The following is a 16,507-nucleotide window of genomic DNA, read 5'->3' as shown; positions in this document are numbered from 1 at the left end:
AATACTGGTCTAACCAGATACCGAGGTACTTCACTACACTTTTGCTAGCTAATGGCTCCCCGTCAAGATCAACGATGACCATTTTGCGCCAAATGTTGCATGTATCCCTCGTGGCCCTAGCCATGGAGTCCGGAACAGAATTGTCTCCGACTTCTAAACATTTATTTTCAGTTTCCAGTCGTCGCAATATCGCTGAATCTTGTCGAAATCACGCTGCAAGAGAATTCTAATAACCTCAACCTTTCGGGCCGTTCTGTACGCAACTAGATCGTCGGCGTACGCAATTGCCTTTGTAAGACTACCTATCAGATCGCTGGTGTAAATGCTGAAACGCTCCCTGTTGACCATTTTTAATTGAGAATGTTGTGGTTGAAGTTACATTGCCACTTTTGACAACAAACTTTCTACCGTTAAGCATATCATAAAGTATATACAACAATGGCTTCCTTATGCCAAGCCTGCTCAGTTTTAGGTTTCAAAGGCCTTTTCCAAATCAACTAGAACAACACCTGTGCATTGTTGTTTTGATTTATTCCATTGGATATCAGAAACGAGTTTAGACGCAGCATGAATTGTGTCATGACCCGCCTTGAACCCGAACTGTTTATCCGCAATTATATTCTTGTCCGCTGCCCACTTAGTTAGAGCCCTATAATTGATTTTTTCGAAAACTTTGCTGACGCTCGGAAGAAGACTTATCGACCGAAGATTTAACGGGTTGGAGTTGTCCTTTCCCTTTTTCGGGAGAGGATGAACCACAATTGCCTTCCAAATGCAGTGGATGGATGCATTGTTGAATAGTGTGGTATAAATGTCAATGGTCTCCATCAGGTCGCCATTGTGTCATATCATTTCAAATTTAAAAGTTATTAAGTAGGGCTCTGTTTTTGCTGAGCACGTCTCTCTTCAGTTCTTTGGAGTTTCAGAAACGAAAGGTCATTATCGTTCTTTTTCCTGAATATTTTGTTGATTTTAGGGAACATACTAGTGTCACTGGAATTAACGGACTGGATCTTGCGGTTCCAGTACTTGTTAATTAATAACCTGTAGTTCTTTTTATTGACGACTTCAGTGTCCAACCTGCAAGTCGTATGGGTCTGTAAGTCGTCAACGCACTTACCATCATGCCACGGGCACTACATTGTTGTTATTACTTTCTTAAAATTAAAAAAAAATTATCAGGCAAGTTGTTTAGTTGGAACTAAAAAATGTTAATGAAATATCTTGAAAGATCTCTTTGGGTGTTAAACGATTCACAATAATTGCCAAATATTACTGAACACAAATTGAAACACATCATTTTGAAATGCGCAACTATAAACTTAAGTAGTACCCGTGGCATGATGGTTAGTGCGGTGGACTGTCATGCAAGGGGTCTTGGGTTCAATCCCTGCCTGTGCCAGCTTAATTTAAAAAAATAATTTTCGCGGGTACTGCCTCTTGCGAGGAATTGACGAATCCTTCAAGAGTAATTCTTGTCATGAAAAAGTGCTTTCTAAAATTAGCCGTTCGGATTCGGCCTTAAATTGTAGGTCCCTTCCATTCCTGACAACAGTACTCGCACACAGGAATGGTTGAGAGTTGTAAGTCACTAGGCCCTGGTTCACAACGGACTGTTGCGCCACCCCATTTGATTTTGATTTGAACTATAAACTTAAAGAAATATCATCGAAAACTTCAGAAAAGCAAATAGTATTTTGTGGTATGCATAATAATTTTAGATGGACTTCAATAATAAAACTTTCTAGGTTGAACAATTTTAAAATTCTACAATTTATTGAAATGATATACAACTTGTATGAAATTTAATACAAAATTTGAATGGACATTTTGAAGCAAAATTTAATAACTAATCGAGCGGTTTTCAAATTTCATACAAGTTCAAAATACCAAATTGTTTTTAATTTTGAATAGCAATTTTTGACTTTATTTAAAATAAAAACTCCAAAATAATAATTTTTTAAATTGTTTTTTAATAAATCACGTGTTTATGGCTACCTTGCCGAAAATGGGTAAAAACATTCTTTTTTGAAGCTTACTACAGCTCAGAAGTAATAAAATTGTTGAATTTGATTGAAGAGCAAAACTAACGTTTTAGGATTTGAATTCCTATATGCATATCTATGGAATTCGTCCCTCTTACACAAATCCTTGGTAGAATAATTCCCAGGATTCCTTCTTTTTTTATTTTGATAATGTTTAGCTGAACCTAATGTTAAATGAATAACCTTCATACGTATGGAGAGGTATTTTCCATATAAAAATCATGAAAACATTTCTCCGAAACAAAATCAATTAAAAGTTAACCCTATCGTATTCTGCAAACAGAATTCTCTGAAATATGATGGTGTAATATTGATCTTATTGCCGTGTTATTGTTTATACTGCATTCCTATTTTTTCTGGAACGTCAGGGTGCATTAGCTTAATTGGACGGCAAATTTTCATAGACAGCAAAAAAAATACAAACTCGATATAAAAATATGGACGTATATCCATGGAAAATCAATAATTTTCGAGGAATGTACAACAATATTTGAAGCAAATTGATTGGACATTGTTCAATTTTTATGAATTTTTGCAAAATTCAAAAAATTAACAATGGAGGAAAACTTTAAATATTTATGTATGAAGCACTACTCTTTGTTATTTGGTCCTTGGTAAAAAATAAACTGCATAAGTATAGAGTCGAGGGTTTTGTATCAAATTAACATTTCTTGGAATATCTTTTTAATGAATTCTTATTACGTATAAAATAGAAAAAACAAAAAAATATCATATACAAATTCAAGTTTTTTTGCACTGAAATAAAAAAAAAGAATGTTTAAAGTTATTTATTTAATCTTGGCTCAAAACGTTTTATTTTATTCAATTTAAGTTCAGTTTAATTTATTTTATTTTATTTTAATTCTAGTACCTTGAATTGCACATTTTGGAATTTCTTATTCCTTCAAGGTCTCAAAAATCGAAATCCATGGTTTTTAAAAAGTTGTATGATACCTCAAAAACCAAATACTATAAGTAACGAGTGATTTTTAAGGACTAAAGAAAATTTTACAAAATAACACATACAATTCAGAAAATCGCACAAGATCTTTATTTGAATCAAAAAAAATGTATTCACTGTTGCGTGTTGCTATATACATCATGTTTGATGAAATAGGACCCAATGATTCCGCTAGCGCATAATCCGCACAAAAAAAAAGAATTTTTCTGTATGCAATGACATCTCCTGAAATGCTTCTGGATGCTCTTCACTTTAAGCACAGCAAATTTTGCTTGTTCCAAAAGCTTATTCCTGGTTGAATGCATACAATCAGGAATAGACTTTGCTGTAAAATTTGTTACCAAATTTACTTAAATTTCCCGATTAAGGAAACACAGTCTTATATATTTAACAAATTGCAATTTAATTCAACATTTATTTAAGAAATTATAATTGAATAAAGCAAGAAACTATAATGCAAGAAAGACGATGTTTTAGTACGAAAGTTAAAAGTGTACTGACTAAGTATATTATGTACAAGAAATTATTCATTATTATTAAAAAGAGATAGCAATACAAAGTTATTAAAAGCTTTAATTTGTAACATCCTGCGTCCCACCATCTTTACGACGATATATTATTTCTAGAGATTAAAGCAGTTGAACAGGTCTTCGGATTGTTCTTCCGTCAGAAATTCGCACCTCACAGACACGAACCTTTTCATCACGACCTTGAAAAATATTTACAATTCTGCACAAGTGCCAAAGTGTCTTAGGCAATGAACGGTCCTCCATGAGCTCTACATCTCCAATTTCCAGGTCGATTGATCTGTGGTATTTTGACTTATGAAACGACATCAGTTGTTGAATGTATTCGTTGTACCATACCCGCTTGAAGCTAGCTATATATTGTAATCGTTCCTTTCATCGTTTGCGTAATACTTTTGGGCCTTGACTTCTGTCATCTTCGGTTGAAAGAGATTCATTTAGTTGAGATGCTTGTGGTCCACGTAGAAGCTGAGAAGGTGAGAGCGGCTATAAATCAAAAGCTCGTCTGCTATGTAAGCGGCCTGTTGTTGACCACATTTTCCACTTGGGTAAGAAATGTGTATAGCTGGTTGATGTTCAAGGTTGTCTTGCCTATAGCTGCTTTTAAAGCGGATTTCACAACACCTAACAGCCTTTCCCAGAACCCACCTAACCAAGGGGCACGTTCAACTATGAATCTCCAGCTTATACGATGATTAGTCAAGAAACCTGTAAGCTTTTCGTTAGTGAAACTTCCTTTAAAGAACTCCTTGGAAGATTTTTTGAAGGTAGCTGCATTATCCGACCAAATAACCCACCGTGCGCCTCTTGGAGCAATAAAGCGTCGGATGCCCAATAAAGAACTTTCGGTAGTTACATCTAATGTAAGTTCGAGATAGACCGCGGTCTTATCGAAAATTTGGCGTTGTAGTAGATTTTTCGGCTTCGTGAAAGTCTTCACACTTAAATCGTTCATCAAATTTTCCACCATGTGCTGGTGGCTAAATGTTCAATAAATAATAATTAAAATTTGTTCCGAAATTAAGTTACAATAGCCGCCTTAATTTGCCGACTACACTGATTACTGATTATAAAATGGAAGCAGCACGCGTTTTGATAATAAAATTCAATAATTTGAAATCAATCTTCATTTTTAAAACGATTCATTCACTGAAGAGTTTATTTTACAAGATGTGGAGAAAGGATTTTCCAAAGTATGCAGTGATTGGTATTAACTTTTGACAACCTAAATTATTAACTTTATGGCAAACAATTCATAAAAAATGCCGGATTCACGATTTTAATCAAGTATAAAATTAAAATGGTAGAGAAGTTGAAAACACCGAGTCAGACGATTCTGTTCATTTTTCTTCCTACGCCACTACAGCTAAACCATTGGGACAATTGAGTTCATACTTGGAAATTAAGGTTTTAAGCAGAATTGTTTTTATTTCTGTTAAAGACTAAAAATCGGTACAACGGTCAAAAATCGAAAATTTAAATATTCTTAAAAACTCACAACATATGTACATGTAGTGTAAGACATTTTCTCTTATTTATTAACTTCCCATAGGAAGTTATTGTAATGGGTTCGATTTGTCAAATTGAAAATGTTGACATTTCTCGACGTTTCAATTTCCCTTAGAGTCGAAATAAAAGATTTTTAGAAAAATGTCTGCTCGTGCGTGTTTACGTACGTTCGTACGTCCATACATTCGCAACTCTTTTTTTCGTTGTCCATAGCTCAAGAACCAGAAGAGATATCGACTTCAAATAAATTTTGTTATACAGAAAAATAAGGAAGAAAGATGCAAAATGGGCTCTCAAGAAATCTGATATCTGCTACTGTAATGTTACTAAAATTGGTAAAAATTTGTTTTCTACTAAAAGTCTATTAAACAAAACTAGATTTTCAAACTAAACTATTTCTTTATATGAAAAATATTGTTGGTAATTTTAAATTGTTTAATAATAATTTAAGAATAAAAATGACACCAAGTTTATATGGTCGATATTAAATCACTTGAAAATCGCAAAAAGCGAATCGTAGAATACGTACATTTAATTCGTTTTAAGTTCGAAAAAACTGAACTCGATTAGAAAAATTCAATTGAAATTTTTTTTTACAAAACACGTAAACCTAAAAAAAGGCTGGGATGCGACCCACACTTATAACTTCCCATCCTCTCTGTCGATTATTCCTGCTTAAAAGGTTTGTAGGTTTTGTGTTTTGTTAAAAAGTTTTTAGTTGAATTATTCTTGTTTGATTTCAAGACTATTTTTTAACGAGATTTTTAGTCGAAAACCAAATTTTAACCAATAGCATTAACGCACTTTTTTTGTAGAATTTCCTTTTTTGCTGAATAAACTGATATTTGGATTTTTATAAAAAATGTACTGAATGTCGAAAATAATATTTTCTAGGAGATTAAATTAGTTTGAAGCCGATATTTTTTGTTTTTGAAAAGATATTTGAGTCGAAAGTTAATTTTTACCAAGTTTTAATATTGTTTTTTTTTTGTTTAGGTTTTTATTTTTTATAAAAAAAACTGTGCCTTACATTTTTCTTAAAATTAAAAGGGATGTTGAAAACAATATTTCCTATAAGATTAAACTAATAGGAAAACTACCTTGAAGCCATAATATCAAAATTTTAAAAAGATATTTTACTCAAAAATCAATTTTTACCGACTTTTAGTAATGTTTCGAATTTTCTCAAAAATTTTCCTGAATGTTTGAAAAAATATTTATTATAAGAGAAAACTAATAGTTAGTTAGAAAAATTGTATTTGAAAAATGGTTTTAAATTAACAATTATCACAAGTTAAATATGGTTTGGCCAGTGACAATTTATTGAAGTTTCATTGTATAACTAACCTAACTGTTTTATAAAAAGTCTCCTTCGCAGATACGTTATCTATTGTGCAATGCGGTTGTAATATATTTATATACGATGTTCCAGCGTGCTTCCAATGCTTCGGCCAATTCCATCACAGCTACTCCAAAATATTGTATACGAAACTCTTTCAAAACATGTTTCAATGAAGTGGTGTACATCTTCTCTCTCATTAAGATTGCAAAGATCTGGTCGATGTGTAATTAATTTAGATTTAATAGTTCGCCTCTAACTTTAAATAGAACATTTAGATTACTTATGGGGAAACGGCTGAGGAGGTATGTTCGTTCTTGAAGATCTAAATTTAGTTGACTCTAAATCATCCTATGTTTGGAAGATTGAGCTTCGCTTTAATTGGCTTAGCTACTCTATTATTGTTTTAAAATTGTCTTTTAGATCTGAAAGGCTTATACCGGGTAAAAATTCGATACTTTTACCTAATCTAAGAGCCAACTTCTCCAACTTTTTGACTAGTTTAAACCTGGATGACAAAATATTTTGAAGTAAAATTATTAATATTAATAATCTAGTCAAAATACAGCTTTAAGGACCTTAAGAAGAGCGGAGGTTCAGTTGTTTCCAAATGTAGCATATAAATTGGAGTTCAAATTGGTAGCCGAAAAATGCCCTTTAAGAAATACCTGAGGAACCTTTCTACCTCCTCGTATTGGCAATATCCAGAAACTTGGACGCCATAAAGCATTATAGACGCTGCTGTCGCATGAAAAATGTTAAGCTTGGAAATATGATCGACACCTTTATTGTCTATGCAACTTTTCCACTCAGAAGAAAGTACTCTTTTCGATTCCGCTAACTTGGACTCAAAATGCTTTTTTATGTTGAGGTTAGATGTTGTTCATACCACAAAGTATTTTTACTCTCGAAAAATTGCAACATATTCACCTTTGTACATCCACTTTTCGTTATTTGCATATCTTCCTCCTCCGCCCCAAAATATCATAATTTTAGACTTCTGTAAATTAACTGACAGATTCCAATTTTCACAGTGTGTCTCCAGTCCGTTCACCATACACTGCATTCCTTTCACTGATTCAGATAAAAAAAAAACAATATCATCAGCAAATATCAGTCCTGGTATCCAAATACTTCCGACCTCGATTTCTCCTACGACGTCCTCCCAGATATCATTAATAAACAAAACAAATACTTTTGAGCTCAACACACAGCCTTGTTTATATCCCATTTCGGTTGAAAACTCTTCAGATATACATATACTCCCCATCCCATACGTGGGCCACATTATTTGCATACATTGCTCTGGCAAGGGTTACGACCTTACTTGATACTCCAAACTTATAAAGCTTATAAAAAAAAGCACTTCATGGGCGATTGAATCAAATACAACTCGAAAGCCACAAAAAAGGCGTAAGGTTTTTGTTTCCTTATTTTAAAGTACTCTGCAATGTTTATCCAACTAAATGCTTGGTCTATAGTCGAATAGCTCTTTCTAAATCCTGCTTGAAATGCATTAAGAATTTTCTTTTTTTAAAACTAATACTCAAACAACAAAATTGGTTTTTTAACAACTTTTTTGGTAATATTTGTCTTAGGTTTTTATTTTTAAAACTGTTAATTCGATTTTTCTCAAAATTCTACTGAATGTTGATAGCAAAATTTTGTATAGGATTAAAACTATTTTGAAGCCAAAATGTAAAATTTTTGAAAAGATTTTTGAAATGATTTTTGAATCGAAAATTATTTTTTACCATTTTTTAGTAATATTTTTTTTACAAAATTTTACCAGATGTAAAAAAAGTGGAGATAAAATCATTTGCTGTTCGAAAAATATTGGGAGTGACAATAATTTTTGGTCCAATGATATATTTATTTGATAATTCAAGTCTCTAGCGTAATTGGTTTGTGCTATTTAAATTGCTGTATTAAAAAAAAAACATCCGCATTATTAGCTGTATAACAAAATTTATTTGAAGTTGACTATGGACGACGATAAAAACTTTCCAATCATAGGGACGAACAGGCCTTCATACGTCAGAAATATCTAAAACTTCAAATGGTTGCCTACTTTTTAAAGTTCTTTAAATTATATATTTATAGACATTTTTAAGTACACTTGGAAGTTGGTCGCATTTCACCATAATGTTTTATTTTATTTTATCTTATGTTTTAATTCTATTATGTTGTATTTTAATGTATTTCTTATTTTATTTAGTGTTTTCATTATTTTAATTCAATTAAATTTTGTTTTATTTCTGATATGTTTTTTTTAGTATGATCGATTTAACTTCATTACTTCGAGATTAAAATATTAATTTTTTCTTCTGTAAATTACTATCAAAACTTTCAATCTCATTTGATAATTTGTCAAACTTTCCTTCGGAACAAACAAAATATTCTTTACAAAGATGACAAAGTTACTAAGCTATCGAAAACCCAATGGTTTCTTCCAAAGAACTCATCAATAAAGAAGAATTGTATTCGTTTACATACATACATATGTATGTATGTAGATACTAAAAAAGGAAAGAAAAATGCCTTCACCGCTATCAATTTCTTTAATTACAATTCGACTTCATGTATTCTGATATTTTCTTTTTAATCACTCTTATTACAAAATTACTTTCTCGAAGGTATGTTCTTGTAATCACTCAACCAAATTGAACAATTTTCCATAAAGTTTTTTCCAACAACATCTGCGGTCCTGTGGTGAAATACATTAAAACCTTCCAATCCCATCTTTCACCCCCTCGCATCACATTTAACAAAAATCAATTAAAATGAAAATGTAAAGTTAAGTACGCATAAACGAGTACAGCAGTTCTACTTTCCAATGCCTATATAAATCATGAGTAACGTGCACGAGAAAACTGAACAACTATTTATATACAAAAATAAACCACACCACATCCATTTGGCAAACCTCAACCTAGATGTAATAGCTGCAGGATAACATCAAACCAACAGTGAAATGCACTATTACTTAGTGTTCCTTCAGCAAAATAATAATATAACTTTGACTCCATTTCTTCATTTTTCCATCATCAAGAGCTATCAAACATCTCAGCATCTTATCGAGATCGAGTAAAGTTTCTTTCTACCCCCACCCCACCCAAACCATATCCTCTTCGTCCTTTTATATATACATAAAAACGTTTTGGTAAAACGTGGGAATGTATCTAAATAACTTGATTATACTTTTCTCTATCGATTGTCAGATCTATTTCTGGACTTGATTTTCTCCTAAGACGACTTTACTTGTAATTTAAAAACAGTCTGATTGGGTTTTTATCCGATTACCCTAGATCTTGGTTGATGCTGGATTGGACACTCACACTGGGCAGGACTCCCCAAAATCAGTTATTTTGTATCAGATAGATGATTTTTGAGGAGATGTAAACATCCTTGTATATGAACTACCTATAAAATGATGTAAGAATCCTGCGAGCAATACCTATAGAAGCAGGCAGATAGATACTGTGAAAGATACTGTGCACGTACTTTTATATAGATAGATGGGTTTTCATCCAAGCGGGAGAACGAGATTGATAGATGGGTGTAATTTTGTTAAAGCACACGGGTACAACGTACAACACACGTACCGTACCGTACAACAGTTGAACCCTCGTTATATGGGGCAATGGATGACCTGTCAATGGATGATGTTGATGCTATTAACACGAAATGTCGTGGAATCGATTGAACTTTTAACAGCTTTTCATTGGCGATTTCTTTTTCAATTCCATTGAGTGCAATGCACAATAATTTTTTAAATTGATTCCCATCAAAAAATGAATGTTCCCAGAGGTCGCGGAAGGTTCGTCATTTCGTCGTAGATACATTTTAACAAGTTGTGTTTTAAGGTTAATGGATTTTAATATGGGTTTCTACAGAAGTATGTTTGGAGAAATGACGTTTTAAGTTCTTGTTAACCATATTATTAATGTGGACTTGAGTATAAACAGTCAACAACATTTATTATTCTATAAGTTTCGGACTTAATTTAATAGTTCTGGATAATTATTGTTTTCGAAATGGAAGAATATCTTAACTTTTTTATTCCTAAAAATAAAATACACAACTCATATTGTATTCATTAATGTCTTCACCATAATTGCTACATAATTAAGCACACAAGTTTCTTCTAAATTAGTTATAAGTTGCTTATTAACTTCTACCGACTATAAGGTCTGTCAAAAGTTATTTTGGTACTTTTGCAAATATATGATGTTTAGGATTGTATGGGTAGGTGGTGCGACATTAAGGCCCACGTAATGTCATTAACAAAATTCGAGACAGATTTATTTAAAGGTCAATACACCTCCGTATACAACACAGACTCTGGAAAATTGTCGTTTTGTGAAAACTAATTGCATTTTATCTTTTTTGGGAAAGATTTAATCGCCGGTCCATGACGGAGGCGATGTTAATAATATTACTTTGAAAATAATTAGGGTTTATTAATAACGAAAATGACGTGAAAATGAAACATTAACAGTCATTTTTTCTCAGAGTCCTAATGTTAGGATAGGTACTAGTCCTAGAATAGTACTCAAATAGGTATGAACTTATTTGTTCACAGAAGTAGTTGGAGCTAGTCCTATCAACTTGAAACCGAGTATTTTTTAGGATTCCTTAGTATGCAACAAGCTTGAGCCTGGTTATTATTTCAGTTGTTAGTACTTGAATCGGTACCTACTGGTTTATTCTCAGCAGTTTTAAGCTATTATTCTCTCAAATAGGTACCGATGAACAGTAAGAAATGCGTGTAACAAAGTCTATAGGTTGATTACCGATAAGTTTAAACTGGAATGAAGCAATAAAGTACATTCAATCTGAAAATTCGACTTTAAAAATAAGTAATTTGTATTTATTTGTTATATTTCCTTTTTTTTATTTTGTGCTGTTCATTTATGTTTCAAATATGAATTTAGTTTTTGGCGGTAAACATTTCTCTGGCGTAGTACCTACCAGGGCTAACTTTACTAAGTACTTGAACAGTTTAGGACGAATGTGAAGAAATAAAATAAAATAAAATACAATTTTAAGACTTCTATAGAATTAAAGCTTTTAAGCAGAAATATACTTAATTAAAAATTTTTAAGAAATCCATTACGGTGTTAAATAAGACATAGTTCGTAACGGAAAATTGTTTGAGAATTTTAGGAGATACGAATGTTTAATTTTGAGATTTTAGTATCACACTATTTTTCCATAAATGTGCAAATGTGCAGAACATCGCGATGTTTTTGTCGTCGTCCATAGCTTAAAAACAAGAAGAGATATCGACTTTAAATAAATTTTGTTATACAGATAATAATGCAGAAAAATGTAGAAAGGGGTCTCAACAAAATTTCGTGGGCGGTTTTTTTACCATGACAGTTTTAAAAAAAGGTACCAATCAAGTATATTTTTTGAAAAAATCCAACTAATGGTTTTTTTTATAAATCAACAAAACTGAAAAAAATGTTGTCACCATCGAAAATTTTACGAATACAAGATGATTTTATCTCCAAAACGATTTTGGGCAACCAAAAATAACAATTTTAACATCTATAAAAAATAAAAACCTAAAAATTAACATTACCCAATGTTGGTAAAATTTGATTTTGATTTGATCTTTGAGATATTGGCTTTAAATTAATTAAATCTTTTAAAAAATAAACGTTGTCAACACTCAGTGACCATTTTTTTACAAAAAATAAAAACCTAACAAAAAAAAAACAATCCCAAAATCTGGTAAAAATTTACTAACGACTAAAAAAGCTCTTAAAAATTAAACACATTAACAGTTATAAGCTATAGTTCTTCAAACAGGAACCGAATACTAGTGAGAACTAGGTACAATAAAATCGATGTTTTGATACCAATTTAGTTAATAATGGAGTCAAAGCAAAAAACATTCAATTTGGTCATTCGTATTTTATTTTTGGATTTCCCATTTTGAGCTATTCATTTATGTTTTAAATGTTTTGATTCAGTTTTTGGCGGAAACAAATTCTCAGGGGTAGTAATTAGAACTTACTTGGCCAAGGTAGACTGGGTACTTAAACAGTTTAATTTTTTTTTTTAATTTTAAGACTCCTATAGACTTACAGCTTTTGAGCACAAATATACTTATTAGACAATTTGGTAGAAATCCATTACGGTGTAAAACAAGACATAGTTCTTAGCAACAAATTGCCTGAAGTAAGTAATATAAATCGGGTAGCGCAGCAATCCGTTGAGAACTAGAGCCTAGTGACTTACAACTATTAACCATTCCTGTGTGCGAGTACTATTGTCAGGGTTGGGGGGGGGGGGGGGGGTACCTACAGTTTATAGCTGAATCCAAACGGATAATTTGAGAAAGCACTCTTCATGACAAAAATTACTCTTGGAGAATTTGTCAATTATTCGCAAGAGCCAGTACCCGTCAACAAACTTTAGATGGCATAGGCAGGGATCGAACTCAAGAACTCTGGCATGACATGTGGCACTAACCATCATGCCACGGGTACTACTAGCTTTACGGACACTTTACAATTTTTTTAGTTTTGAAAAAAAAAAATGTGTGTGTTTAAGGGTACATTTTGGTAGTAATTTCGAATATGTCACAAATAAAAACGATTTTGATTTAATTTAAGACTTTTAAAAGTTCAAGGGCTTCTGTATAGAGGTTGTTTAGTTTATAAACTTCTGTTTTTCTGGATTTAGACACGTAAATGTATCATAAAATTAATTAAGGTAGTTTTAAAGTTCTTCAAATAACTTGACTTGACTAATTTTTTCACATCTTTAAATACCTCTGTCATTACTATGGTGCAGTCCAAAATGTCTGTCCCTTAAATTTTGGTTGTAGATAATATTTAATCTGGTTTTTGTTCTTACAATCATGTAGTATTGACGCAATTAATAAAATGCTGAAAAAAAATTAAACTGATTTGGAAAATCATCCCACATTTTATTGAATACAAATAATAATTCACTAATTACTTACATTAATTTAAAAAAAATTATGCCTGAAAAACCTGATACAGAAGAGCGATTTAAAAGTAAGGTTTGTACTTAGGGGACAAAAAAGTTTCGTGAAAGTATAATTTCATTGTCAATTACAAACCAGAGAATCAATTAAAAGTTTCAAAACACGATAAATTTGTATATTATTTCGAAGTATGCTGTATTTTCAAAACTATATGGGAATTAAAAACTTTGGTATTTTGTTATAAAACAACTTATATTTTAGCATTATTGAAACCACTGTAGACTCGTGTAGTCATTACTTCTGTGAATTGAAGTCAAGTCAGTATTTTTGTATTCTTGTTTGTATTTGGAAACTCTATAAGAACAAAACAAAAGTGTTTGTTAAAATATAAGTTTTGATGTATTTGACATCTCAAGCTACTAAAATTCATCCAGAAAACTTATCAAAATTATGTGTGATTTTGGTTTGAGATATATTTTAAAATATTGTTTGATTTGAAGTGACATTTTTTAATTTAAGAGGGGAAGATTTTAATATGTATATATGTAGGTAAAGTATAAAGTTTAGTAATATGCTGTGCACTTTCTTTAAACAAGCACAATTGATTTTGGCTTTTAGATTCACAGATCTAAATGTTCAAAAACTGAGGAATTTAATAAATAAGGATAATTTAAGCGTACATTGCAAATAAAAAATGTTCTTAAAAAAATTGAAGTATTGGGTAAATCTTTTTGTTGAACACGGGCCAAAAAAGAGCAAATATTTTATACATCATTTATAAATATAGGAGATAATCTTGTAAAGTTTGTTCACGAGATATTTAGAATCGACCATCAATGATTGCTAAATTTGTGCAGAAATTTGTAGACTTCAATTTTTATTATAAAATTTAATGTAGGATTTAACGAATGATTATTAGAACATATTTTTTTAAAAGATGAAATCAGATTTTTGCAAAGATATTCGAGTCGAAAATAATTGTTAGGTACCAACTTTAGTTTTTGAATTTTTTTTCTTGTTACTGTTACTTTTGAAATAAAATAAACTAATGAATAAGTATTATCATTATAGTTAGAGTCCTCAATCTCTGATAATAATTATATTATACTGAACTTGATGAATTCCATAATAAGTTTGGATCATAAATAAAATTTAATATCAACACAATACTTATATAAATGTCATACCCACACCCCCTTAAACAAACTGGGTCACATAACCTCAAATCAATGTCGTCAAATTAATAAATCCATGCCCATTTAATAACATCCTAATATTATAATCGCACATCAAATTTATCTAATTAATTTCTCCAATTAACACACCACGTCACATTTAACATAAAAACCATAATACATATTTTAAGCATGCAGTTTTCTTTTTGTTTCACTTATGGGCAAAACTTAATTTGTTTTAAACTTAAAAAAAAACTTAAACTAAATTTGTCCGCAGATAAATTAAGCTTCCCATATAATTTAATCGTTTTCTTCCTTTTTCACCCTACCCCTAATTATTTCGGATAATCTCACTTAATTCTTAATCTCTTTCGTTTTATTTCAGTGTCACGTTGCAGCAGCAATGGTGGCAGCATCCACTTCCTTTGGATATTCGTCTGTTAATCAATTGGATGGTGGCAATCGAGGGATGATGTGACGACAGCTTAGCAGTTGCAGCTCTTGTAGTGGGAGCAGCAACTGCGGCCGCAACGGTCTAGGCCAGCAACAACATCACCCGCATCAGCAGCAGCAGCAGCACCGTGAAAGATCATGTACACGATGCCAAAGTTTCCATCGCCATCATCATCGGCAGAGACGCCGCAGCAGTAGCAATCAGTTTAGGGGCTCCTTTTCGACGACAGCCAGTGCAAATTCCAGCTGCTCCCCAATGGCGATGACAACAAAAGCCATTGTTAGTATTCCAGTGGTGGCCAAGAGTAATGGCAAGTCAGTGTGTGCTAATGTGCCTCTGGCTAAGCATTGTACGTTTGCGGCCATTGCTACAGCAATTCCGCCTCCACCCATTTCATCAACATCCGGCAATGGCAATGGCAGCGGCAGCGGAAGTCATGTGTCCTTTATGGCAACGAATCGTTATCGCCCGAGGTTGCAACAACAACAACAACAACAACAGCAGCTGCAACAGCAATTGCCAAAAACTCGAGTAACCAGCAGTAGTTGTCTTACGCTTACTGCCACTACTCCGCCACCATTGTGCGAAGTGCCAAATGTCAAAGCCTCTCGTTCGCATCAGTCCCTCGAGTTGCGGGAAAGTCTGCAGAGTCAAATTAGCACCGAGAGCAGTGAAGAAGATTCATCTATGATGGCTGTTATTGGATGAATCAATGGAAACGCTTTCCTTCGCTCCAACAATATTTATTGTCACCAACAAACACAATCATCATCGCGAGAGACAATAAACTCAGAACATTTTCTAATTTAGAAACGTACACACCACAAACACCCCCCCAGACCTCTTTTCTTTCCACATTTTGATGGGTTGAAGTCTTTTTGGGCGGTGTGGGGGGTATGTGTCTCTTAAGTGCATAACAACTCTTTGCTCCTTTCTACAATTGTATAACAACTTTTAACTTTCAACATTGCCGCATGGCTTTCAAACTTAATTACGTTATTTTTCTTCTCTCTTAAATATTTGTGTAAACTTTAATATTGAAAGATATTTTAATTAAATTTAATTTTCAGATAATAAATATTTATTTTTTGTTATAGATTTTTGTTTATAACATTGTTGATTAATTTTAGTATTTGTTAGAATCTTAAATAGTTTTAAAATTATTGTTAATTTTTTTTTGTTGAAAATTTAATTATTATTATTTTTAGTGATTTCTTTTTTATTTGCATAAGAAAATAATATTTTTGAAGTCAGCTTATCTGTGAATAAAATAAACTACGATATTTATTGTTTAAATAATTGTTAATATTTTCGTCTTTATTGAATTAAAAAAAAAGTAAAGCTGAAAACTTGCTTATTTAATTTTATGTTAAATATTTATTTGGAGTACTCTCAAGTACAAAAACTTATCATAGCAATACTATTTATTATTTATTGTTTTCTTATAATTTCTTGCTCAGTATTTTGTTTGTTAATAATAAAACACACAAAATAAAATCATATTACACACAAAAAAATATTTTTTTTGTT

At 31.8% G+C, this 16,507-nt stretch overlaps 1 protein-coding gene across 1 annotated transcript in view; it reads left to right on the top strand.

The window, feature by feature from the left end:
* Positions 1 to 16,263, top strand: part of LOC129941701 (dopamine receptor 2) — a 140,470-nt gene extending 124,207 nt beyond the window's left edge. The window contains 1 exon segment of the mRNA XM_056050402.1: positions 14,909 to 16,263. Within this exon segment, the coding sequence (XP_055906377.1) occupies positions 14,909 to 15,685 (777 nt within the window). The 3' untranslated portion in view covers positions 15,686 to 16,263.
* The last annotated feature ends 244 nt before the right edge of the window (positions 16,264 to 16,507 follow it).

This window comes from Eupeodes corollae, chromosome 1 (assembly GCF_945859685.1).
Source record: "Eupeodes corollae chromosome 1, idEupCoro1.1, whole genome shotgun sequence".
NCBI lineage: Eukaryota > Metazoa > Arthropoda > Insecta > Diptera > Syrphidae > Eupeodes > Eupeodes corollae.
Note: the sequence above shows the minus strand (reverse complement) of the source record. Positions and strands in the feature narration are given on the sequence as shown.